General features: G+C 29.5%; 3 protein-coding genes across 3 annotated transcripts; 2 read left to right on the forward strand and 1 right to left on the reverse strand.

Moving 5' to 3' along the window:
- Positions 1-990: 990 nt before the first annotated feature.
- On the reverse strand, positions 991-2,156 carry LOC123262509. The gene is made up of 5 exons (XM_044724759.1): positions 1,783-2,156; positions 1,583-1,702; positions 1,350-1,488; positions 1,167-1,233; positions 991-1,098 (listed from the first exon to the last, which is right to left on the reverse strand). The coding sequence occupies exons 1-4, from the start codon at positions 1,843-1,845 to the stop codon at positions 1,175-1,177; spliced, it is 381 nt and encodes a 126-aa protein (XP_044580694.1). The 5' UTR covers positions 1,846-2,156; the 3' UTR covers positions 991-1,098; positions 1,167-1,174.
- Positions 2,157-12,392: 10,236 nt separating this feature from the next.
- LOC123262510 lies at positions 12,393-13,179 on the forward strand. The gene is made up of 5 exons (XM_044724760.1): positions 12,393-12,490; positions 12,571-12,690; positions 12,785-12,923; positions 13,000-13,066; positions 13,135-13,179. The coding sequence occupies exons 1-4, from the start codon at positions 12,428-12,430 to the stop codon at positions 13,056-13,058; spliced, it is 381 nt and encodes a 126-aa protein (XP_044580695.1). The 5' UTR covers positions 12,393-12,427; the 3' UTR covers positions 13,059-13,066; positions 13,135-13,179.
- Positions 13,180-19,290: 6,111 nt separating this feature from the next.
- Positions 19,291-20,229, forward strand: LOC123262508. The gene is made up of 5 exons (XM_044724758.1): positions 19,291-19,456; positions 19,537-19,656; positions 19,751-19,889; positions 20,003-20,072; positions 20,141-20,229. The coding sequence occupies exons 1-4, from the start codon at positions 19,394-19,396 to the stop codon at positions 20,062-20,064; spliced, it is 384 nt and encodes a 127-aa protein (XP_044580693.1). The 5' UTR covers positions 19,291-19,393; the 3' UTR covers positions 20,065-20,072; positions 20,141-20,229.
- The last annotated feature ends 4,341 nt before the right edge of the window (positions 20,230-24,570 follow it).

Raw genomic sequence — 24,570 nt, forward strand, 5'->3', positions numbered from 1 at the left:
CGATAAAAAATATTTATATATAAATTGGTTATATATGATTATATATAAAAAATGGCCAAATATAATCATATCTAATTATATATAACAATATTTAATTATATATTTATTACATCTAATTAATTATTGGGTTAATTTTATGAATAGAATATTTAATATGGTCCTACGAAATTCTGTGTAACCAATTAAAATGCAAAAAAAAATATCTAGATATAATTTTATAGCTATAACACCAGCGGTCACCCATCCAACTATTAACCCTGCTCAATGCTGCTTAACTTTGGTGATCTCCGTGCGTCTTGAAGTGTCTGTCCGCTGTGCTACTGTCTTAGATGATAATGATTCTATGATCGCTACATAATGTATCATATGAGTTTATCATAAATGGAATATAAAAATTGATTTTAATATAATATAACACTTATTCAAATAATAAAATAAATAATGATTTTACTATATTAGGTAGTAGCAGAGCAGACCAAAACATCTCATAGGAAATGTGACAAATTTTGTATTTCAGAATTATTCAAACGTAAGTATAAACGCATCATTTCACACTTTTTGTGATTACCAAAAAAAAATTTTTTTTCAAAGAAAAAATTTTTATGTCTGTTAATTATATATAATTATATATACTTATATATAATTATATATGGGACTATATACAATCTTGCATGGCTGTGTATTGCTCCATATATAGTCATATATAATTATATATGATTATATATAACCTCATATACAATTCCATATATAATCATGTATGATTATATATAATTCTATATATTTATATAACAAAACTGTTCAGTCGAATTAACTAAAAATTTAAGGTACAATAACAAAACAAATTTGTTAGTATAATCTATCAATTACTTATTATAACCTAATTTTTTTTGTTACTGTAATAACTAAAGATTTGTTATCCCAGAGCCAACATAGCGATTTGTTGCCTCAACGTGTCTCATGTTGCCCCAACCAAAAATTTTTTTTTTAAAATAGTCGAAATTGTTTATAAGTGAAATCTCTTTATTACTTTAAAGTTTTACATCGACATGTTTCAACATTGAAGAACATAACTTCATCGTCAAGTTTTTAAGGATATATCTAAAAAATTTATATTTATGAGTAATGGCAATGTTTTTATCGACCATTGTTAAATTAGTAATTAATACCTGAATATTCATGTAAGCTTTTTTACACATTGAAAGTATGTCTTCACACTTTCCTCTACAGTGTTACCTATTGAAAATATTCAAACGACAATTGGATTGAGAAAATTAAAAAACTGATTTAATTAGTAATTTTTAATCAATAAAATTGAGAGTTTCAAGTTATTTAGGAAGTATTGCACTTACTTGCTGTCGAACTACAACTTCCTATTGCGTTAAATACCGCTTCAAAACGACTTTTGCTGAATCCTGGCGGAGAATATTGCCCAATTATTGTCAGTACATTTTTAATTACTTCCACGTTCAAAGAATTATCGCTGTTAAACTGTTGAAAAATCATGACACAATATCATAGCTTACTTAAAAAATATTTCGTGTAATGTGAACATCTTTGAGAGTTATTATAATTCAATCCTTACCGCTTTCAATTTGCGAAACACACAAACAAAATAATCGACCTCGCCTTGTTCTTTATCAGATGATTTAATATAAATGTCCTCACAGTCGGCTCCAGCGTTATCGATCTCTGTGAAAGATATCTGAAAAAATAATTTTTAATACTATTTGAAACATGATCGATTATCACCTGATCGTGAAACGTTGAGAATTATTGACTTACTGCGCTGACACTGGACAACAGAAGTTGAATGCAGACAAATATTACAAGGTGATGAGCTAACATTCTATCAAATTTTTAAAGCAGTTGCTTATTCTTATACACAAAAAAGATTTTTGTTTTTACTGAGAATAAAATTTGGTTTATATACAGTTGTCTTCAACGTTAACTTGAGCTTAACACTGTTTTACAATCTCCCACTCTCTTGAAACTTATCAATAAGAACAATCTACATAAATAGGGTGAATAGTAGTGGTAAAAAATAATCTATCAGGAACAATAGAACAAAGGAAAATTGATAATCGAATCATTCCGAATTCCCAACCAATTATACCATCAAAAACTGACCATTAAAGTATTGCGATAATGAGTCTCTTTGTTATATTTTTATCATTATTATAAAAAACTTAATTATTATTGTGCACTGATAAAAAAAAAATTCCATTCTCGAGCAATGAATTTTTTCGAGGTAGGAAATTCGTTAAAACTACTTTTTTTTTTCTTTAAAATTTTTAATTTCCTGAGAAACAGCATCAATATATATTTGATAATTTATTCAAACACAAGACTATCTTGACTTGAATTAAGAAAAAATTAGGAAAACGGTTGAGACCCTAAAGGCCATCCCTGCAACTTCCCGCTAATTCCATATGACGTTAGCTGTTTTATGCTTTTGAGTTCTTCGAGCTCAAAAGTGTAAGATAAGTTAAGTAAAACACTATTATTTTAATTTTTAAATTGCAATTACTTTTGAATGAATCAACCAATTTCGACTAATTGAGCGGCAATCGACGTTGTTTTTTTAGTTTTAATAATTAGTTCCTTCGATCAAAAACTTGAATATCAATGTGTATTCGGCGGTAAAATTTTTAAAACTTTTATTCATTAAAAATTTTCCACCCCAAATAGGAAAAAAAATAGTACATTTCAATGTACATTAAAGACTTGTTTATCCAGTAGAATAAAAAACTTATGGAACCAAGCTCTAAAACTGAATAAAAGCAACTTATTTACTATCACGGATGGAAATTTTATTTAATTATGAAAAAAAATCTGCCATTGATGTTGTCTGATGTTTTTTAATTATTTGCAATCATCACTTTCTTGACATGGTTGATAAGTATCGTTTTCTATCTAGTGTATATACAGAAAAATATATACCAATACATCTTGCAAACAATAGTTGTTAGCCATCATACTTTTATACACTGATTAGAATAACGAAAATGAAATAGATAATTATTTTCTTCATACACGCGCTGCATTTTGACAATGAGCTAAGTCATTTAACTGGAATATTTAATTATTTATTTATAGAAACATTAGTTTCTACATTCATAACTATAACCGTATGCTTGTCAAGTCGCATAATTGTAGAAGGACAGAAAAATTATGGTTTTATCTATATTACAATAACTTGAACATCAAAGTTTATTCGGCGGTAAAATATCAAAATCTTTTATTCATAAAAAATTTTTCACCCCAAATAGATAAATAAAAGTCTGTTTCAATGTACATTAAAAACTTGTTTATCCAGTAGAATGAAAAACTTATGAAACCAAGCTTTATTGTTAGTTTATCTATCAAATTTAGAATTAATGATCAAATTAAAAGGACTGTTTCCCCATTTTATAAAATTAAATAATTAATTATTGTGTTATGTCAAGCACATTTTCGTTCTTTTGTTTGTTATTATTATATATTTTTTTTAACAAATATACAAATCGAGCATAAGAATTGTAAGCTAACAAATAACTAGACTTTAAATAAAATAAGTTGAAAAATAAAAAACCAAATGCTCTATTGATTATAAAAGAAATTATTTAATATTAAAGTTAATAACTATTAAATAAAATAGAAATAATAAATCAAAAAAATAGCATTGTACATGGGAACGTATGTGTGGGAGCGTACGCACATAGGCTAGTGAAAAATGTCTAATACAGCGGGAGATCAAGGATCTGGTTTGGTTTTGGTATAGCTGGAATAATACTTTAAATTAAATGCAATTTTGTAGCAAAAATAAACTAAGAACTTTATTTTAACACTGTTTGCTTAAAATTGCCGAAAAATCCAAAAACTATAATTTCCAAGAAGCCGAATCAGTTAATCATCAATCAGTGATCTCCTTCCGCGACCGACGCTCCCGAGTCGGAAAACCCTCGATGTAATTGACGGCGACGCGAAAATCAATCGACACGTGAAAAGAAATAAGAAAATAGCAAGCTGTAATAAATTTAGTTATAGGACAGGGTAAGGCAGAAGAATAGCAGTATGTGATCGCAAAGGACATCGAAAAGAAATAAGAAATTACATAAAGGTCAAATAAGCAATATAAAATTTAAATATAATTATGACGTTCTTATGACTCATTGACAGTAGCCCAAGAGATGAACACGTGTCGCTTTCTCCCGGGTATAAACAAAATAATGAATAAATTCCTTAAATCTAAGTAAATAATAATGATTTCTCAATCCCGACGGCGAACAACGACAAGGCGCTCGTCGAAATTTGTTCTCGTTAAATGCAAATGAAGTCACTCTTCGGCCGAAAGAATAACAATAATAATCATTTACAAAATAAAATTTGACGCGGCTCGACGAGGACAGAACATATACCTTAAACAATAATAATCGAGGCTGGCTGACGCTTCAGAATAACAACAACGCTTGATAACAAATTATAATTAAAATTAATTTAATATAATTATTGTAATGTAGAAATTACACCGTTTTAAAATTTGGAAATTTCGTAGTCTTACTAAATCTTTTTGAAATTACTTTCGAACGCGTTGTGATATTCAATTTCTGTGAAATGCATTTAGAATCTTAGAAATTAAGGTTTAATTTATGTTTACATGTTTTCCCAAATCAAAAAATATACATCAAAGTAATTTTTAAGAAATTTTACTTTTGCAGCTGCTTTGTTTACAGAAATAAATCTAACTTTCATTTCGGATGCTGAATGGCCTTATATAATAGTCGCATTTAAAATATTCTTTTGCGCTAACGACGCATCTGGTATTTTTTGTTTAATTAACTAAATAATAAATTTTCATTCGTTTAATTTGGTGAAGATGATATTGCTGTGTCAAATATTATTTTTAATTTAATCAAATTATATTTTTAATTACGTTATAGATGCCGTTGGTATAATAAAGTATAGGTATCTCTTATGATAAAGTTTTTGTGACTTATGAGTCGTCAGACAATAACAGCAACAGAAAAACAAAATTCCCCAACATTAAAAAGGCATTAGTTTAATTAGTATTTGAGAATGGAAGCGGTAGAAAAAAAATATTCAAAAATAATAACATCATTCGTTTAATTGTAAGTCAAGAATATATCGAATTATATGATGTAAAGACGAAATTAAAATTAATTGTTCTCCATTTTATAGATTAAAAGATTTTTTTTTTAACGAAATTCAGAATTTGGACATTTATAAGAGTAAAAATATTATTTATTTTGTTATGAATTGCGCTGATATTTTTAAATGAAGATTGATTGATAGCAAAGGATGCTTTGAGAATATAACAGAACAAACAAGAATTATTTCGTATACTGCTTTTACTGGAATGCATTGCTGTCGAAATTACCCATATGAGCTAACTCACAAGCAACATTTTCCAAGCATAAAAAAAATTATAAAAGCGTTTGAATAGCTGATTTGATGATTTTCAGCTGAAAATCTTTTATATAGAATAATAAATTTACATTATATACCATACGACGCACTAGAATACACATCAGACATATTTGACTTTAACAGTTATGCAATAATATGCAGTCATTTCATATTAAATGAGTACGAGAATTAAAAATCAAACTATTAATGCAATTGAAACATTAATAAATATAACTTATGGATTAGTTATCAAGAGTGAGTTACTACTTTATCAGCCAATCAAACAAAAAATTAAAAACTACCCCGAAATCCGATTTTTGGGTTATATTTAGAAAATATCAAAATAATATCAAAAAATGTTTAGAACAAAAGTAGTAGAGTACGAAATTCAAGACCAACCTAATTGCTAGCATTTTTCATCTAAAACGCACCCTTTCATCTTTAAGACGATTCAGAGTAGTAAAGAAATTAAAACTTAATAAAAAATATAAAACTTGAACTTTTCAAACATTGTTTCTTTCATTTTTTTCAGAAAATCATAAACAACAATCGTAGAGAAAATGAAAATTTTTTTTTTATCCCTTATATTTAAAGTAAACGGGTGAAAACTGATTTTGCCGAATACCTTTTTTTTCATTTATAATGTTCCTTTCGATCACAGAGGTACAATAGAGTAAGCATTGGTAATTTTATTTAAAGAATTTTTTCAAGTCTTTGAATTAATTTTGTAGGAAAGGATCAGTTGAAATGACCAATCGATATGTTTTAACACATTTATTCGTTCTACGACGTTTCGTCATATATAACTATAATTATAGGAAAAGAAACAAAAAGTAGCTTGAACTCTCGCGCGCTCTCCGATATTACACTTTTTGACCAGTAGAGTGCACATGTTGGTCTTAAATTAATACATATCAGCTAATTGGTTTAGTAGAGAAATTCAAATGACTGTAGAATATTAAATAAGTTTTTTTTTTTTATTTGTAATATATATCAGTAACGTGGTAATCATTGATAGGAATTACTAATTTAGTTACATTTTGAGCTTTTATTTATTCTTACTATTTAACTAGATGACAACCGAGAATTGTAACATATGCATTGCTGCATTTCATTATTGTATTGTAACGAATTTTGGTATGACTATGTTTTAATTAATTATTCGAGGTACATTTATATACATTGTCATCATTATATTGTATTTATATATATCTGATTGTTTAAATTTATCTGTCAAAATAGACACTTGAGATACCCTAGAATTTATTATTAACCAGTTATCACATCATATTACGAATGTTATGTCAGACTAAACACATAGGTCAATTTTCTTGCATTATTGCAATTCAAAACAGAAATAGAAAGAATTATTTCTGGTTTATTAATACGCCTTCGAAAAATTCCTGATTAATAAAAAATCTTTATGATTAAATATCACAATGAGATAGATAAAAAAAAATTACATTTTTTTCAGTATAAATTCTGATTTATTATTTCATTAATTTATCATTTTATCTTATAGAATGGTGGCACAGTCTTTTTAATTGGATCATTATTTTGATAAATTTGATAGATAAACTAACAATAAAATTAATGCGTACTTAATGACAAGGAATTTTGTTTTTTTCAGCTGCTTCCATTGTCTAATGCGTATGTGCGATAAAAACTTCCATAGTCACAATTTAACGTTAGAAAAAAAATAATTATATCAAATTAGACTTTTCATAGTTTTAGATCTTTAAATAGTTATAATTATTATGCTGTATTATCTAAAAGGATAGCTACCGTTCGTTTTTAAATTATCTCATAATCTCATATTATTATTCATCCACATTGTTTCCTGAAATTAATTTATATTCTCTACAAGAGGCTAGATGTTTTTTTTGGCCTCATTTAGCACATTCTATGGTATTATTTCTAATTAATTTATGGCTATCGAGGTTGATCAGAAAATAGTTTGGCATCTGTTAAACTATTCCAAACTAATTTTATTTTCGTCAACACGAGCAGTAATTTTCATCCGTTTTTGAAACGAATTTTTAAGAAATTCTTACCTATCGAAAAAATTAATCAATTAATATAAATGTGATAGATGACAAATGAAATGGTATTCTTGAGTTAGTTCTCAATTTAATAACTCATTATTACGCTCTTTATAAAAAAAGAAGAACCGTACTATTATACTAATGTCTTTTTTAAAATGCGGAATTGTGTATTTTAGTAGCTTCCATCGACTTATAACTGATATCCTATATTTCATTAAAAATCAATCCGTAGACATTTCGTGTCTGATACTCAGGACCAAGATTCTGATGTCGCTAAAATAAAAAGACAAAGTATAATCAATTTGACACCACCTATATTTAGTTTAAGTTTGTTAAAATTTCTTTTCTTAATCCCTGCCGTTGCATGGATTTCCGCATTACCTATGACTGAACTTTTGCAGTAGATGAATTGTTATGATGAATTTAGAATATAAATAGTAAGGATGATAATTGAATGTTTTTCATAGTGCAAAGTGGGAAATTTTTTTTATCAAATATAAAAATATACTATGATATAAATCTTAGACATATAGATTGTCTCGAAATTTATATTCTATTGAATAAAATGCAATTTTTTTCTATCAAGCTCTTATTAAGAAGCTTACTGACAAAATACAAATATAACTTCAATATAGCTATATTCAATATAGCTATATCTCAGGTATCTATTTTGACAGATAAATTTAAACACTCAGATATATATAAATACAATATAATGATGACAATGTATATAAATGTACCTCGAATAATTAATTAAAACATAGTCATACCAAAATTCGTTACAATACAATAATGAAATGCAGCAATGCATATGTTACAATTCTCGGTTGTCATCTAGTTAAATAGTAAGAATAAATAAAAGCTCAAAATGTAACTAAATTAGTAATTCCTATCAATGATTACCACGTTACTGATATATATTACAAATAAAAAAAAAAAACTTATTTAATATTCTACAGTCATTTAAATTTCTCTACTAAACCAATTAGCTGATATGTATTAATTTAAGACCAACATGTGCACTCTACCGGTCAAAAAGTGTAATATCGGAGAGCGCGCGAGAGTTCAAGCTACTTTTTGTTTCTTTTCCTATAATTATAGTTATATATGACGAAACGTCGTAGAACGAATAAATGTGTTAAAACATATCGATTGGTCATTTCAACTGATCCTTTCCTACAAAATTAATTCAAAGACTTGAAAAAATTCTTTAAATAAAATTACCAATGCTTACTCTATTGTACCTCTGTGATCGAAAGGAACATTATAAATGAAAAAAAAGGCATTCGGCAAAATCAGTTTTCACCCGTTTACTTTAAATATAAGGGATAAAAAAAAAATTTTCATTTTCTCTACGATTGTTGTTTATGATTTTCTGAAAAAAATGAAAGAAACAATGTTTGAAAAGTTCAACTTTTATATTTTTTATTAAGTTTTAATTTCTTTACTACTCTGAATCGTCTTAAAGATGAAAGGGTGCGTTTTAGATGAAAAATGCTAGCAATTAGGTTGGTCTTGAATTTCGTACTCTACTACTTTTGTTCTAAACATTTTTTGATATTATTTTGATATTTTCTAAATATAACCCAAAAATCGGATTTCGGGGTAGTTTTTAATTTTTTGTTTGATTGGCTGATAAAGTAGTAACTCACTCTTGATAACTAATCCATAAGTTATATTTATTAATGTTTCAATTGCATTAATAGTTTGATTTTTGATTCTCGTACTCATTTAATATGAAATGACTGCATATTATTGCATAACTGTTAAAGTCAAATATGTCTGATGTGTATTCTAGTGCGTCGTATGGTATATAATGTAAATTTATTATTCTATATAAAATATTTTCAGCTGAAAATCATCAAATCAGCTATTCAAACGCTTTTACAATTTTTTTTATGCTTGGAAAATGTTGCTTGTGAGTTAGCTCATATGGGTAATTTCGACAGCAATGCATTCCAGTAAAAGCAGTATACGAAATAATTGTTGTTTGTTCTGTTATATTCTCAAAGCATCCTTTGCTATCAATCAATCTTCATTTAAAAATATCAGCGCAATTCATAACAAAATAAATAATATTTTTACTCTTATAAATGTCCAAATTCTGAATTTCGTTAAAAAAAAAATCTTTTAATCTATAAAATGGAGAACAATTAATTTTAATTTCGTCTTTACATCATATAATTCGATATATTCTTGACTTACAATTAAACGAATGATGTTATTATTTTTGAATATTTTTTTTCTATCGCTTCCATTCTCAAATACTAATTAAACTAATGCCTTTTTAATGTTGGGGAATTTTGTTTTTCTGTTGCTGTTATTGTCTGACGACTCATAAGTCACAAGAACTTTATCATAAGAGATACCTATACTTTATTATACCAACGGCATCTATAACGTAATTAAAAATATAATTTGATTAAATTAAAAATAATATTTGACACAGCAATATCATCTTCACCAAATTAAACGAATGAAAATTTATTATTTAGTTAATTAAACAAAAAATACCAGATGCGTCGTTAGCGCAAAAGAATATTTTAAATGCGACTATTATATAAGGCCATTCAGCATCCGAAATGAAAGTTAGATTTATTTCTGTAAACAAAGCAGCTGCAAAAGTAAAATTTCTTAAAAATTACTTTGATGTATATTTTTTGATTTGGGAAAACATGTAAACATAAATTAAACCTTAATTTCTAAGATTCTAAATGCATTTCACAGAAATTGAATATCACAACGCGTTCGAAAGTAATTTCAAAAAGATTTAGTAAGACTATGAAATTTCCAAATTTTAAAACGGTGTAATTTCTACATTACAATAATTATATGAAATTAATTTTAATTATAATTTGTTATCAAGCGTTGTTGTTATTCTGAAGCGTCAGCCAGCCTCGATTATTATTGTTTAAGGTATATGTTCTGTTCTCGTCGAGCCGCGTCAAATTTTATTTCGTAAATGATTATTATTGTTATTAATGTTATTCTTTCGGCCGAAGAGTGACTTTATTTGCATTTAACGAGAACAAATTTCGACGAGCGCCTTGTCGTTGTTCGCCGTCGGGATTGAGAAATCATTATTATTTACTTAGATTTAAGGAATTTATTCATTATTTTGTTTATACCCGGGAGAAAGCGACACGTGTTCATCTCTTGGGCTACTGTCAATGAGTCATACGAACGTCATAATTATATTTAAATTTTATATTGCTTATTTGACCTTTATGTAATTTCTTATTTCTTTTCGATGTCCTTTGCGATCACATACTGCTATTCTTCTGCCTTACCTTGTCCTATAACTAAATTTATTACAGCTTGCTATTTTCTTATTTCTTTTCACGTGTCGATTGATTTTCGCGTCGCCGTCAATTACATCGAGGGTTTTCCGACTCGGGAGCGTCGGTCGCGGAAGGAGATCACTGATTGATGATTAACTGATTCGGCTTCTTGGAAATTATAGTTTTTGGATTTTTCGGCAATTTTAAGCAAACAGTGTTAAAATAAAGTTCTTAGTTTATTTTTGCTACAAAATTGCATTTAATTTAAAGTATTATTCCAGCTATACCAAAACCAAACCAGATCCTTGATTTCCCGCTGTATTAGACATTTTTCACTAGCCTATGTGCGTACGCTCCCACACATACGTTCCCATGTACAATACTATTTTTTTGATTTATTATTTCTATTTTATTTAATAGTTATTAACTTTAATATTAAATAATTTCTTAATATTAAATAATTAAATATTCCAGTTAAATGACTTAGCTCATTGTCAAAATGCAGCGCGTGTATGAAGAAAATAATTATCTATTTCATTTTCGTTATTCTAATCAGTGTATAAAAGTATGATGGCTAACAACTATTGTTTGCAAGATGTATTGGTATATATTTTTCTGTATATACACTAGATAGAAAACGATACTTATCAACCATGTCAAGAAAGTGATGATTGCAAATAATTAAAAAACATCAGACAACATCAATGGCAGATTTTTTTTCATAATTAAATAAAATTTCCATCCGTGATAGTAAATAAGTTGCTTTTATTCAGTTTTAGAGCTTGGTTCCATAAGTTTTTTATTCTACTGGATAAACAAGTCTTTAATGTACATTGAAATGTACTATTTTTTTTCCTATTTGGGGTGGAAAATTTTTAATGAATAAAAGTTTTAAAAATTTTACCGCCGAATACACATTGATATTCAAGTTTTTGATCGAAGGAACTAATTATTAAAACTAAAAAAACAACGTCGATTGCCGCTCAATTAGTCGAAATTGGTTGATTCATTCAAAAGTAATTGCAATTTAAAAATTAAAATAATAGTGTTTTACTTAACTTATCTTACACTTTTGAGCTCGAAGAACTCAAAAGCATAAAACAGCTAACGTCATATGGAATTAGCGGGAAGTTGCAGGGATGGCCTTTAGGGTCTCAACCGTTTTCCTAATTTTTTCTTAATTCAAGTCAAGATAGTCTTGTGTTTGAATAAATTATCAAATATATATTGATGCTGTTTCTCAGGAAATTAAAAATTTTAAAGAAAAAAAAAAGTAGTTTTAACGAATTTCCTACCTCGAAAAAATTCATTGCTCGAGAATGGAATTTTTTTTTATCAGTGCACAATAATAATTAAGTTTTTTATAATAATGATAAAAATATAACAAAGAGACTCATTATCGCAATACTTTAATGGTCAGTTTTGATGGTATAATTGGTTGGGAATTCGGAATGATTCGATTATCAATTTTCCTTTGTTCTATTGTTCCTGATAGATTATTTTTTACCACTACTATTCACCCTATTTATGTAGATTGTTCTTATTGATAAGTTTCAAGAGAGTGGGAGATTGTAAAACAGTGTTAAGCTCAAGTTAACGTTGAAGACAACTGTATATAAACCAAATTTTATTCTCAGTAAAACAAAAATCTTTTTTGTGTATAAGAATAAGCAACTGCTTTAAAAATTTGATAGAATGTTAGCTCATCACCTTGTAATATTTGTCTGCATTCAACTTCTGTTGTCCAGTGTCAGCGCAGTAAGTCAATAATTCTCAACGTTTCACGATCAGGTGATAATCGATCATGTTTCAAATAGTATTAAAAATTATTTTTTCAGATATCTTTCACAGAGATCGATAACGCTGGAGCCGACTGTGAGGACATTTATATTAAATCATCTGATAAAGAACAAGGCGAGGTCGATTATTTTGTTTGTGTGTTTCGCAAATTGAAAGCGGTAAGGATTGAATTATAATAACTCTCAAAGATGTTCACATTACACGAAAGATTGTTTAAGTAAGCTATGATATTGTGTCATGATTTTTCAACAGTTTAACAGCGATAATTCTTTGAACGTGGAAGTAATTAAAAATGTACTGACAATAATTGGGCAATATTCTCCGCCAGGATTCAGCAAAAGTCGTTTTGAAGCGGTATTTAACGCAATAGGAAGTTGTAGTTCGACAGCAAGTAAGTGCAATACTTCCTAAATAACTTGAAACTCTCAATTTTATTGATCCAATTGTCGTTTGAATATTTTCAATAGGTAACACTGTAGAGGAAAGTGTGAAGACATACTTTCAATGTGTAAAAAAGCTTACATGAATATTCAGGTATTAATTACTAATTTAACAATGGTCGATAAAAACATTGCCATTACTCATAAATATAAATTTTTTAGATATATCCTTAAAAACTTGACGATGAAGTTATGTTCTTCAATGTTAAAAAACATGTCGATGTAAAACTTTAAAGTAATAAAGAGATTTCACTTATAAACAATTTCGACTATTTTAAAAAAAAAATTTTTGGTTGGGGCAACATGAGACACGTTGAGGCAACAAATCGCTATGTTGGCTCTGGGATAACAAATCTTTAGTTATTACAGTAACAAAAAAAATTAGGTTATAATAAGTAATTGATAGATTATACTAACAAATTTGTTTTGTTATTGCACCTTAAATTTTTAGTTAATTCGACTGAACAGTTTTGTTATATAAGTATATAGAATTATATATAATCATACATGATTATATATGGAATTGTATATGAGGTTATATATAATCATATATAATTATATATGACTATATATGGAGCAATACACAGCCATGCAAGATTGTATATAGTTCCATCTCTATAATAAAAATACATGAGAGTGTGAAGTTAGTCAATAGTCGAAACTCGCAAATAAATAGGACCTGATTCCTTATTGGTTAAAATTAAAGCGCGCGCGTAGCGCGCTATTTAAATTTCTAGTATATAAATATAATTAAGTATATATAATTATATATGCTTATGTATAATTAACAGACATAAAAATTTTTTCTTTGAAAAAAAATTTTTTTTCGGTAATCACAAAAAGTGTAAAATGATGCGTTTATAATTACGTTTGAATAATTCTGAAATACAAAATTTGTCACATTTCCTATGAGATGTTTTGGTCTGCTCTGCTACTACCTAATATAGTAAAATCATTATTTATTTTATTATTTGAATAAGTGTTATATTATATCCAAATATATATTAAAATCAATTTTTATATTCCATTTATGATAAACTCATATGATACATTATGTAGCGATCATAGAATCATTATCATCTAAGACAGTAGCACAGCGGACAGACACTTCAAGACGCACGGAGATCACCAAAGTTAAGCAGCATTGAGCAGGGTTAATAGTTGGATGGGTGACCGCTGGTGTTATAGCTATAAAATTATATCTAGATATTTTTTTTTTGCATTTTAATTGGTTACACAGAATTTCGTAGGACCATATTAAATATTCTATACATAAAATTAACCCAATAATTAATTAGATTAGGCGGTCTGCCTATCGAACTTATGCAGTTTATTAATCGATCTACAGTAGACTGGAAAACTAATCCTAACCTGATTGTAACTTGGAAATCGCTCGAATCTGATTACCCTTATTTGTCGACTGTAGCTATAAAATACTTAAGTGTGGTTGCAACATCAACACCGTGTGAACGCTTATTTTCACACTCAGGGTTGATTGCAAATCAGCTCAGAAGTACATTATCACCCAATCATTTGAATATGTTGGTTATATTAAAATCTATCTTACAAATTCGTGGTTATCATAATAATATTTAATTAACTATTTGAGTAAAATACTAACTTTAGTGTTTTCAAATGTTACTTTTTTAATAAAATGTAATAATATTTTTTAAATTTGAATTTTATTGTACCTTTTACCTTATTATGCTAGTTTTATTTTTTAAAATTAAAAAAATTTATGAAATTTTAATTGAAAAAAAAATTTTACTCAGAATCGATTATTTAAAAGAATCGATTCTTGAAATTGATTAATCGAATCTGAGAATCGAAATTTCTGAAAAAAGAATCGGAATCGAGAATTGATCCTTCAGCTTATGTTTCCATCCCTAGGAAAACCCGGAGATCTTTATTTATCACTCTTTTTAATATCATAATCCCCTAAGTAACTTATTTTCCAAAACGTTCGCTTAAAAAAGGGATTGCTCGAGTACTCAAGTCTAGGTCATAATAAAAACCAAGCATCCATGCGGGTTGCATATAGTCTGAGAATGTCGAGTCGCCGTGACGTCATCGCAGCATAGTCCCATTTTTGCCAACTCGAGAAGGGATGCTTGCCGAAGACAGGAGTCGCAGAGGCGCACGCAACTACCCTCACTACCCTCTGGGACTCTCCCACTCAAAAGGTACGAACATCTCAACCAGAGGAGTCGGTACTTTTTATTTTGTAACCTATCGAATAATAAATAATAGATTTGCGTGCAAGGCAAATCTAAATTAAATTAAAAAAATCTGAGCGTATTTAAATTCATTAAATATTTATAAAATTTATTTTAAATTATTCAAATTTAAATCTATTCTCCCGCCTTAATCTATTTACTGCGAGTTGAACGCCCTACCGCGTTCCAACGGGCGAATTAAAAGAACTCAATAAATTTACGATAGCCAATTCGGGGCTATACAACAGTACATACGAGATATCGAGATATCGAGATATCGACTTTCGATATTTATACATTTTTTTGGCCGCTGATTTTTTTAATTTGACGCTGGCGTATGACGCTAGACATGTCTTTACTTATTTCAGTTAGGTAGAGCTATAGTTTGACGCTCAAAGCTAGCGTCAATCGTCATCATGAGGTTACAACAACACAACTTCTACTCGACGTCATTCCCACCCGCCACATCATTATCTTTAGTGCCACCGTATCTCATACTGTCGGTCGAATTATTTTTCAAATTTTATGATAGTTATATAATTAAAAATAGTAAAAAATAAATAATATCTTTTAATCATTCTATCTTTAATTAGTCCAACAAAATTTATACTGACTTCATTGTTTTATAATGGAGACTTGGCTTCCTGTCGAAATATGGATTTATATATTTGAATTGCTAGATCTCTCAAAATTGATGGAGTTAAGGTTAGTGAGCCGATTTTTTTACAACTTAATAGAATCTTACCTCAATACATCACCAATATGGAAAGATCTTTCGGAAAACATGATGTACGATTATATGAGTTTGACAATGCAGCGAGCTTATCCCTATGTTTTTGAGACGCATGACTGGCATATTGATGATCCAATATTGTGGCGAGGAACCTACTTATCATACAAAAAGTGGCAATTTATTCTCGAAAACGAGCATGAGAAGGACTTTATCGTTCCAATGTCAGGTCGTGGTAGGATTACGTGTATCAGTACTTTTGGTAAGAAAAACAAATTAATTCAATTTTTAGTTTCAATAAATGATAGAAGTGTTTTAAAAAAGCCCTTATGGAAATGATCGCTAGATAAAACTCTAAATAATTCTAACAAATGGAATTAAAGATTATTAAAATACTTTTTTAATCTTACAAAACTCTTGAAAAGTCTCTATAAATCAATTATACTCTGCATATATAAGTTATTTTTTTCTTTGTGATTTGTGACAGATCTGAGAGACTTATAAGACTTTTTTGTAACTCCTGCTTCTAAAGTTCAACATTCGAGCGCTGTGTGTCGGGCGTAAAGACCCATATTCTGATTATGTTTTAACATACTGTAGTAAGCGTGCGTGAAAGTAATAATAATAACTTACTGTAGTAAGCGTGCGTGAAAGTAAACGAAATATAGATTCTCAACGAACTAGCCGTGCGTGAAAGTAATTTACTCTAGGAAATATCTGTAAATTAAAAAGATTATATGATTAACACTCTACTGTATATATAAAGAATAAATGCGTAGAGGGATATTCTCGCGCCTGCGTAAAGGAATCAGTCATTCATGAGTTATAAATTTTGTTCTCATTAATAAATTTTTCATAAATTATTCCAACTTGTAACAGGGTAAATTACCCTTAATCGATAAGTCATCAGAGATCGATAACTTTTCGACTAGCATTTGAGCGCATCGATCTTCGGGCCTAGAGAGAGAGCAGGAGGGGGTATTTTTGGGGTCGTTATATAGACGAGCCATGCGTGGTGTCCGGAGAAGTAGTAAAGTGTTGGAACGAGTAACATCAAGAAGTCCAAAGAAGGAAGCGAGTATCAACCATAGAGTTTCTTCAACCAAATTTACACCAGGTATTGGACTTTGGTAATGATGAGCCTTGGGGCCATATACCTGGCTCATCAAACACACTACTTCTCATTTTATTTATTCAAGTTTGGATAATTCAATTGTTTAATAATTTTGCTTAATAATAATTAATTATTTTAATCAATTTAATTTGTTAGCTTGTGAACAATTCCTCCTGGGGATTTTACACCCGAGGAATGTTCTAAATTGTTAATTCAGCTGGTTAATAATTATTAACATCTTAAGATTGGCTAAATTAAATTCATCTTTTGATTAATCAAATTTAATTAATTTCTGAACATCGAGAATTATTCCAATCAGCAACTCACGACTGGTCAAGCTTCGGTACCCGAGGTCGAGCTTAGTACGCTGTAACGAACAACGGAGTCCATTTTGAGCGCGCAAATTCCTTGAGAATTTTGTGACGCAGTAAATTTACAATATTAACAACTGGACTATTATTATAAATTATAACAATTGAATTATCATTTATTAATATTATTTGTTACAAAAAAAGTATTATTTATTTAATATAATTCATTGAGAATCGGCTACTGAGTTTCGACGCAATTGAGATCGAATTAACCGTGGATAATTTTTCGTGAATTTATTTTATATTGAGACAAATTGTTTTATTAATTATTTATAAATCGAAAAATTCCACGTGGTTATTTATATATTGAACTATGGAAGACTAAAATTATTATTGGAAAATTAAGTATTGAGAAAATTGCGACGAAATTAGAAATTGAAATAACCGCGGATGATTTTCGGAATTTATTTTTACATCGATATAAAATTGTTGTTAATTAATTATCCAGTCGACAATAACAATAATAATAATTGTCTAGTCGGAAATTTCACGCGGTTGAATCTGATATTGAAATTGAAGCCTGTGAAAATTATAATAAGTAAAATTTAATACCATTATTCCGGTAGAAATTGTTATAAAACTATTTATTGTGTGGATTACGTCCGAGAAATTTAGTTAATTTTATAGAGAATATTCTGAGGATTATACAATGTACTGAGTATTAAACTCGTGGTAATTTTGAAATAAGTTTAGGCGTTGATTTTTAAGTCGGAAATTTTAAGTAGTAATTATTAATTGTGAAAATTGTTTACGATTTTAATCTCGAGCTAATGACTGAAGGAATTTTAGTGATAAAATCAACGTTGTAAATTTTTGGAGTTAATTTTGTAAAATTTTAATTAGTCAAAAGTAAAGTAGAGTCGGTGTGTGTGGAGAAGAGTGGGTTGTGAGTGGGTGAGTGCTACCAGCGTTCCTTCGCATACGATTAGTCTCTTTGCGAGGTGTTTCGCTGGCGTAGAAGCCGTTGTATAGACGCCAAGTGGGGTACAGCGGTAGTAAGGTAGAAACCACGGTATAGTCGCTCCATAAGAGGGTACTGTGGGATTAAGCAGTTTTTTTTGTAAGCTCACGGGAGGACATCGGTCTATGTTTAGTCACTGGGTCGACTACTTTCGTGAGCCGAGTTAACGAGCCTTTGCATACGATTAGTCTCTTTGCGGGGTGATAAAGCGGTAGCGTGGAGTTGAGGAGAGTAGTAATAAGTTTAGTTGTAAGTGAGTGTGTGTACGTGCAAGCGCACGAGTTGTTAAATTCTTTGTTAATAAATTTTGGTACCGTTGTTAAATAAAAATGTATTCATTTTCAGAACCACCTTCCCCAACTCTCTCTTCCCTGTAGATTAATAGAATCAGCTTTGGTATCCGGTTCCAGGAACCGAGAAAATAATCCTGGTGGCGCCCTGGTAAATCTTAGAGTCAATTGTTGAATATATTGTTGTTGTTAAATTTTACTAAGGGCCAAATGAGCGGGAATTAAACCACCCGTTACAATATATATATATATATATATATATATATATATATTGATGCTGTTTCTCAGGAAATTAAAAATTTTAAAGAAAAAAAAAATAGTTTTAACGAATTTCCTACCTCGAAAAAATTCATTGCTCGAGAATGGAATTTTTTTTATTAGTGCACAATCATAATTAAGTTTTTTATAATAATGATAAAAATATAACAAAGAGACTCATTAACGCAATACTTTAATGGTCAGTTTTTGATGGTATAATTGGTTGGGAATTCGGAATGATTCGATTATCAATTTTCCTTTGTTCTATTATTCCTGATAGATTATTTTTTACCACTACTATTCACTCTATTTATGTATATTGTTCTTATTAATAAGTTTCAAGAGAGTGGGAGATTGTAAAACAGTGTTTAGCTCAAGTTAACGTTGAAGACAACTGTATATAAACCAAATTTTATTCTCAGTAAAAACAAAAATCTTTTTTGTGTATAAGAATAAGCAACTGCTTTAAAAATTTGATAGAATGTTAGCTCATCACCTTGTAATATTTGTCTGCATTCAACTTCTGTTGTCCAGTGTCAGCGCAGTAAGTCAATAATTCTCAACGTTTCACGATCAGGTGATAATCGATCATGTTTCAAATAGTATTAAAAATTATTTTTTCAGATATCTTTCACAGAGATCGATAACGCTGGAATCGAATGTGAGCAATTTTATACTCGATCACCTGATAAAGAACAAAGCGAGGTCGATTATTTTGTTTGTGTGTTTAGCAAATTGAATGCGGTAAGGATTGAATTATAATAACTCTCAAAGATGTTCACATTACACGAAATATTTTTTAAGTAAGCTATGATATTGTGTCATGATTTTTCAACAGATAAACAGCGATAATTCTTTGAACGTGGAAGTAATTAAAAATTTAGTGACAATACTTGGGCAATATTCTCCGCCAGGATTCAGCAAAAGTCGTTTTGAAATGGTATTTAACGCAATAGGATATTGTAGTTCGACAGCAAGTAAGTGCAATACTTCCTAAATAACTTGAAACTCTCAATTTTATTGATTAAAAATTACTAATTAAATCAGTTTTTTAATTTTCTCAATCCAATTGTCGTTTGAATATTTTCAGTAGGTAACACTGTAGAGGAAAGTGTGAAGACATACTTTCAATGTGTAAAAAAGCTTACATGAATATTCAGGTATTAATTACTAATTTAACAATGGTCGATAAAAACATTGCCATTACTCATAAATATAAATTTTTTAGATATATCCTTAAAAACTTGACGATGAAGTTATGTTCTTCAATGTTGAAACATGTCGATGTAAAACTTTAAAGTAATAAAGAGATTTCACTTATAAACAATTTCGACTATTTTAAAAAAAAAATTTTTGATTGGGGCAACATGAGACAGGTTGAGGCAACAAATCGCTATGTTGGCTCTGGGATAACAAATCTTTAGTTACAGTAACAAAAAAAATTAGGTTATAATAAGTAATTGATAGATTATACTAACAAATTTGTTTTGTTATTGTACCTTAAATTTTTAGTTAATTCGACTGAACAGTTTTGTTAAATCGACAAGTACGTCTGTTAAAGCAAAACGTCGGAAATTGTATTTTTGCACCGAAAGTGCTTATTACATTTTCAGGCTAAATTTAGGACCAATCGTCGTCAGACTTTCCAATAGAGACTATTTTTGTCTATAATTACTAGTCATCAACTAGTTACTTTATAGTCAATTGAAAAAAGTAGTTATTGAAAACTAAATTTTTTAATATAATTACAGTTTTCCACCGAGACGAGCTTGTAAATTTTTTTAGGCTAAATTTACGACAAAATGTCATAAAAATATTCAGCAGAGACAATTTCTGTCTAAAACTACTTATCATATAGTAGCTTCTTTATATTCAATTCTAAAAAATAGTAATTTAAAACTCAATTTTTGAGGGAAATTGTATTTTCGCACCGAGTGGAGCTTGTAAGTTATTTTAGGCTACATTAAGGACAAAATGTCATAAGTCATAAGTCGCACATCCAAGTAATAACCACGCTTAATGCTGCTTACCTGGGTGATCGCCCAAATCAAACGTGTGCCGCTCGGCTAACTCTGCCACTTACATAAAAGTAAAATTCCAAATATAAACCTGCAGGGAAAAACAAAATGAAAACAATATACGTAATGTAATCCTGAATTTTCAACATCTTAACTTCAATAAATTTAAACTAAAACTTACTATAAACATAATAATTAATAGGATGAAGTATCAGAAACACTTGAAGTAGACGTATGAACTCGGTCAAGTCGTCAATATATTTGGAGTTCATTAAGAAATTAATCTATATTATTTAAAATGGGAACCTATCAAAATAGACACATGGAGTAAACGTATCAGTTTCATTAGTGCATTTACGGTTGGTTAACAAAATCACCGGTAGTATTTAAAAAGTGCCATTCGACAGCCGAAATGGAAGTAGATTTCATTATAAATAAAAATGAGTGCAACAGCAAATTTCATATTTAGCATAGCGGAATACGACTTACTTTTAAGACTACACATATGATATGGTACTCAAATTGAAGCTTATTTAAAGAGCTTTAAGATTCAACTACCAGAGATTCAATAAGTTTTACCATTCCAAAGTTATTCGAGTTAGAAAGTGAGAAATATAAGTTTTATAATTTTGAAACTTTTCGAATATTGGCATATCTAAATAATTTTAAGACGACACATATGATATATATAGTATCTTCAAACTTGACTTCGGTAAATATATAAATATATATATATATGAGGGTCGATTAAGAAAACCACCAGTAGTATTTAAAATAAAAACCTATGGCGACTAAGACCTGGAGTGAAGGTATCAATTAGGTAAGGTCATTGGTAGATTTAGGGTTGATTAAAAAATCTACCTGTAATATTTAAAATAAAAACCTATGGAGGCAAAGACCTGGAATGGAGGTATCAATTCGGTAAGGTCATTGGTAGATTTAGGGTTGATTAAAAAATCCACCTGTAGTATTTAAAATAAAAACCTATGGAGGCAAAGACCTAGAATGGAGGTATCAATTCGGTAAGGTCATTGGTACATTTAGGGTTGATTAAGAAATCCACCTGTAGTATTAAAAATAAAAACCTATGGAGGCAAAGATCTGGAGTGGAGGTATCAATTCAGTAAGGTCGTTGGTACATTTGGGGTTGATTAAGAAAGCCACTAGTAGTATTTAAAATAAAAACCTATGAAGGTAAGCACCTCGAGTTAACGTATTAACTCGGTAAGGTCGTTGGTACATTTAGGGTTGATTAAGAAATCCACCGGTAGTATTTAAAACAAAAACCCATGGAGGCAAGGACCTGGTGTAGAGGTATCAATTCGAAAAGGTCGTCGGTGCATTTAGGGTTGATTAAAAAATCCACTGGTAGTAATTACAATAAAAACCTATGGAGGGAAAGACCTGGAATAAACATTCGAAGTTCGTCCAAAGTACCAGTGTACTGTGGATACCTCTAAAAGTTTCAAGCACCAGTATTAAAAGTCAAAAGCTATGAAGAAAATCACTCAGATATATTTATTTCAATATTTTCATTTTTCCGCAAATCAGCGCCATCTGTAAAAAAAATTTCTCCGGTAACGAAAATTAAATTTTTATAGTTATTTTTTTAATTACCAGAGACCGCTAGTTTGATTTTCGCTGACTGGGACAATAAAAAATGGGACATTGATCAATTGGGACATTGCTCAGCTGGGACAATGACATATTCCCCTCGTGTCAACCGGCTTCGCTTTGCAAACCACGCTGTAAATTACAAATCCGCTTTTATCTTAACAATCCGCTATTAAATATATTAAATATTGAGTGTATTTAATGTAAATAAATTCCTAGTGCTATTTTTTATAATAATTTACGCGTTTTAATTGAGATATTTAGACCTAAACCTGATCCCCGCTTTTCCGCTCTTTCAGTAATTATTCAGTAGTAAATGACTAAGAAATATTTTGCGTGGTGGTTAACACCGGGGGATAGATCGAAGTAGCGATCACCGCTCAAGTTTTTAGGTTTGTAGCTGATTTTTCCCTCCTCGTGTCGTCTTGTGACGTCACGGGGCTGCACATTAATTTAGCTAGTGTCGGTAACGAAAATTTCGGGTGATAGTTCGCTAGGCTGGTAACATCGGGGCATTTTGTAGTGTCTCATTATATATATATATTTAGTGTCTCAATATATATATATATATATATATATATATATATATATATATATATATATATATATATATATATATATATATATAGGAGATCCCGTTTTTGAACTCACTGATCACGATATCTCTGAAACTATAAGGCCGATTGACTTGAAATTTGGTATGAATATTTCTTTTGCCAAGTAGAGATCAGGTAAGAACGGGTTTTACATAATTCCACCCCCAACGAGGATTGCGGGGGCGTAAGCAATGGAAAATTGGTATTTCTGAACTACAGCTCCGACAAACTTGAAATTTGGTAGGAATATCTTTTCTGATACGCTGAGGTCATCTAAACTCACATTTTATGAAATTTACGCTCCCAAGGGGATTGCGGGGGCGTAATCAATAGAAAACTGAAATTTCAAAACTATAGCTCCAACAGACCTAAAATTTGGTTGGAATATCTCTATTTAATACATTATGGTCAACAAAAAGCACATTTTATGAAATTCTACTTCAAAAGGCAATTGCGAGGGGGGAGGGGCCGTAAAAAATGGAAAATTAATATTTTCAAATTTATTAAGATATATTCAGAAAAACAAAACTTTTAGAAATATTTTCCATGTTTCTCACCCCCAACGGTTGATACCTTCTTTTTGTCGACAGATCACAACATTGACATATTATAATGGCAAAACAAAGTTTTATTATTACAAAATAACAATGGAAGGCAATCGTTTGTCTAATATTTCGCCGATTGCCCGGTCACGATCATTTTATATGCCACGGTCATTACGTCCTGTTTTGGATAATGTAGTACCTGTAGCATCTAGCACTTACTTTGGAATTAGGAGTAAGTTTTGATGTTCTCCTAAATTTAAACATTAATTATCTAAACATAAATTAACACTTAATATTATAGAGAATAAAATCGGATCAACTCATTTTCGTGTCCATAAATGGTATAGAATCGCCTTGACCGAATATTTTGGATGCTCTATCACGTCGGTCATGATTCATGCAGAAATTCTAATATTTGGTCTGGAAGATGGTAAGCCAATATACTTTTTTGATAATTAATTATTCAATTGTTATATTTTTACAGGTTCTATTCACATGATCCATATTGGTCATTACAATGACATTTTATCGTTGGGAAAACAAAATCTCATAAACGCCACAAAGATCCAAGTGGACACCGAACCTATTATTAAATTGAATGTCTTAGAAGTTGACAAAAAACCTTGTGTCGTTTCAAGTACTGAATCCAGAATTCACTTAATAAATTTTTTCTAGAGAATTATATATTCGGTACGTTTAACTTTTATCGTGAAAATCACGAATTGCTGTATGAGCTGTGTTTAATTATATGATAATACTGTTATCAACAAACGGAATCGTATTGAACCGTATTGAACATTCTATCCGTTTCAATACGAAGTATATAGTATAAAGTATAAGCATACAGTCGCATTTTTATTAGTCATTCTACAATAGTATTAAAAG

The sequence above is a fragment of the Cotesia glomerata genome, linkage group LG4 (genome assembly GCF_020080835.1).
Source record: "Cotesia glomerata isolate CgM1 linkage group LG4, MPM_Cglom_v2.3, whole genome shotgun sequence".
Taxonomy (NCBI): Eukaryota; Metazoa; Arthropoda; class Insecta; order Hymenoptera; family Braconidae; genus Cotesia; species Cotesia glomerata.

Excerpts from the sequence above, each read along its gene's own strand:
- LOC123262509 (XM_044724759.1), bottom strand. The coding sequence starts at position 1,845 with ATGTTAGCTCATCACCTTGTAATATTTGTCTGCATTCAACTTCTGTTG. Across the intron at positions 1,489-1,582 it reads TGTTTCGCAAATTGAAAGCG|TTTAACAGCGATAATTCTTT; the intron begins GTAAGGATTGAA and ends ATTTTTCAACAG. Across the intron at positions 1,234-1,349 it reads AAGTTGTAGTTCGACAGCAA|GTAACACTGTAGAGGAAAGT; the intron begins GTAAGTGCAATA and ends TATTTTCAATAG.
- LOC123262510 (XM_044724760.1), top strand. The coding sequence starts at position 12,428 with ATGTTAGCTCATCACCTTGTAATATTTGTCTGCATTCAACTTCTGTTG. Across the intron at positions 12,691-12,784 it reads TGTTTCGCAAATTGAAAGCG|TTTAACAGCGATAATTCTTT; the intron begins GTAAGGATTGAA and ends ATTTTTCAACAG. Across the intron at positions 12,924-12,999 it reads AAGTTGTAGTTCGACAGCAA|GTAACACTGTAGAGGAAAGT; the intron begins GTAAGTGCAATA and ends TATTTTCAATAG.
- LOC123262508 (XM_044724758.1), top strand. The coding sequence starts at position 19,394 with ATGTTAGCTCATCACCTTGTAATATTTGTCTGCATTCAACTTCTGTTG. Across the intron at positions 19,457-19,536 it reads TGTTGTCCAGTGTCAGCGCA|ATATCTTTCACAGAGATCGA; the intron begins GTAAGTCAATAA and ends TTATTTTTTCAG. Across the intron at positions 19,657-19,750 it reads TGTTTAGCAAATTGAATGCG|ATAAACAGCGATAATTCTTT; the intron begins GTAAGGATTGAA and ends ATTTTTCAACAG.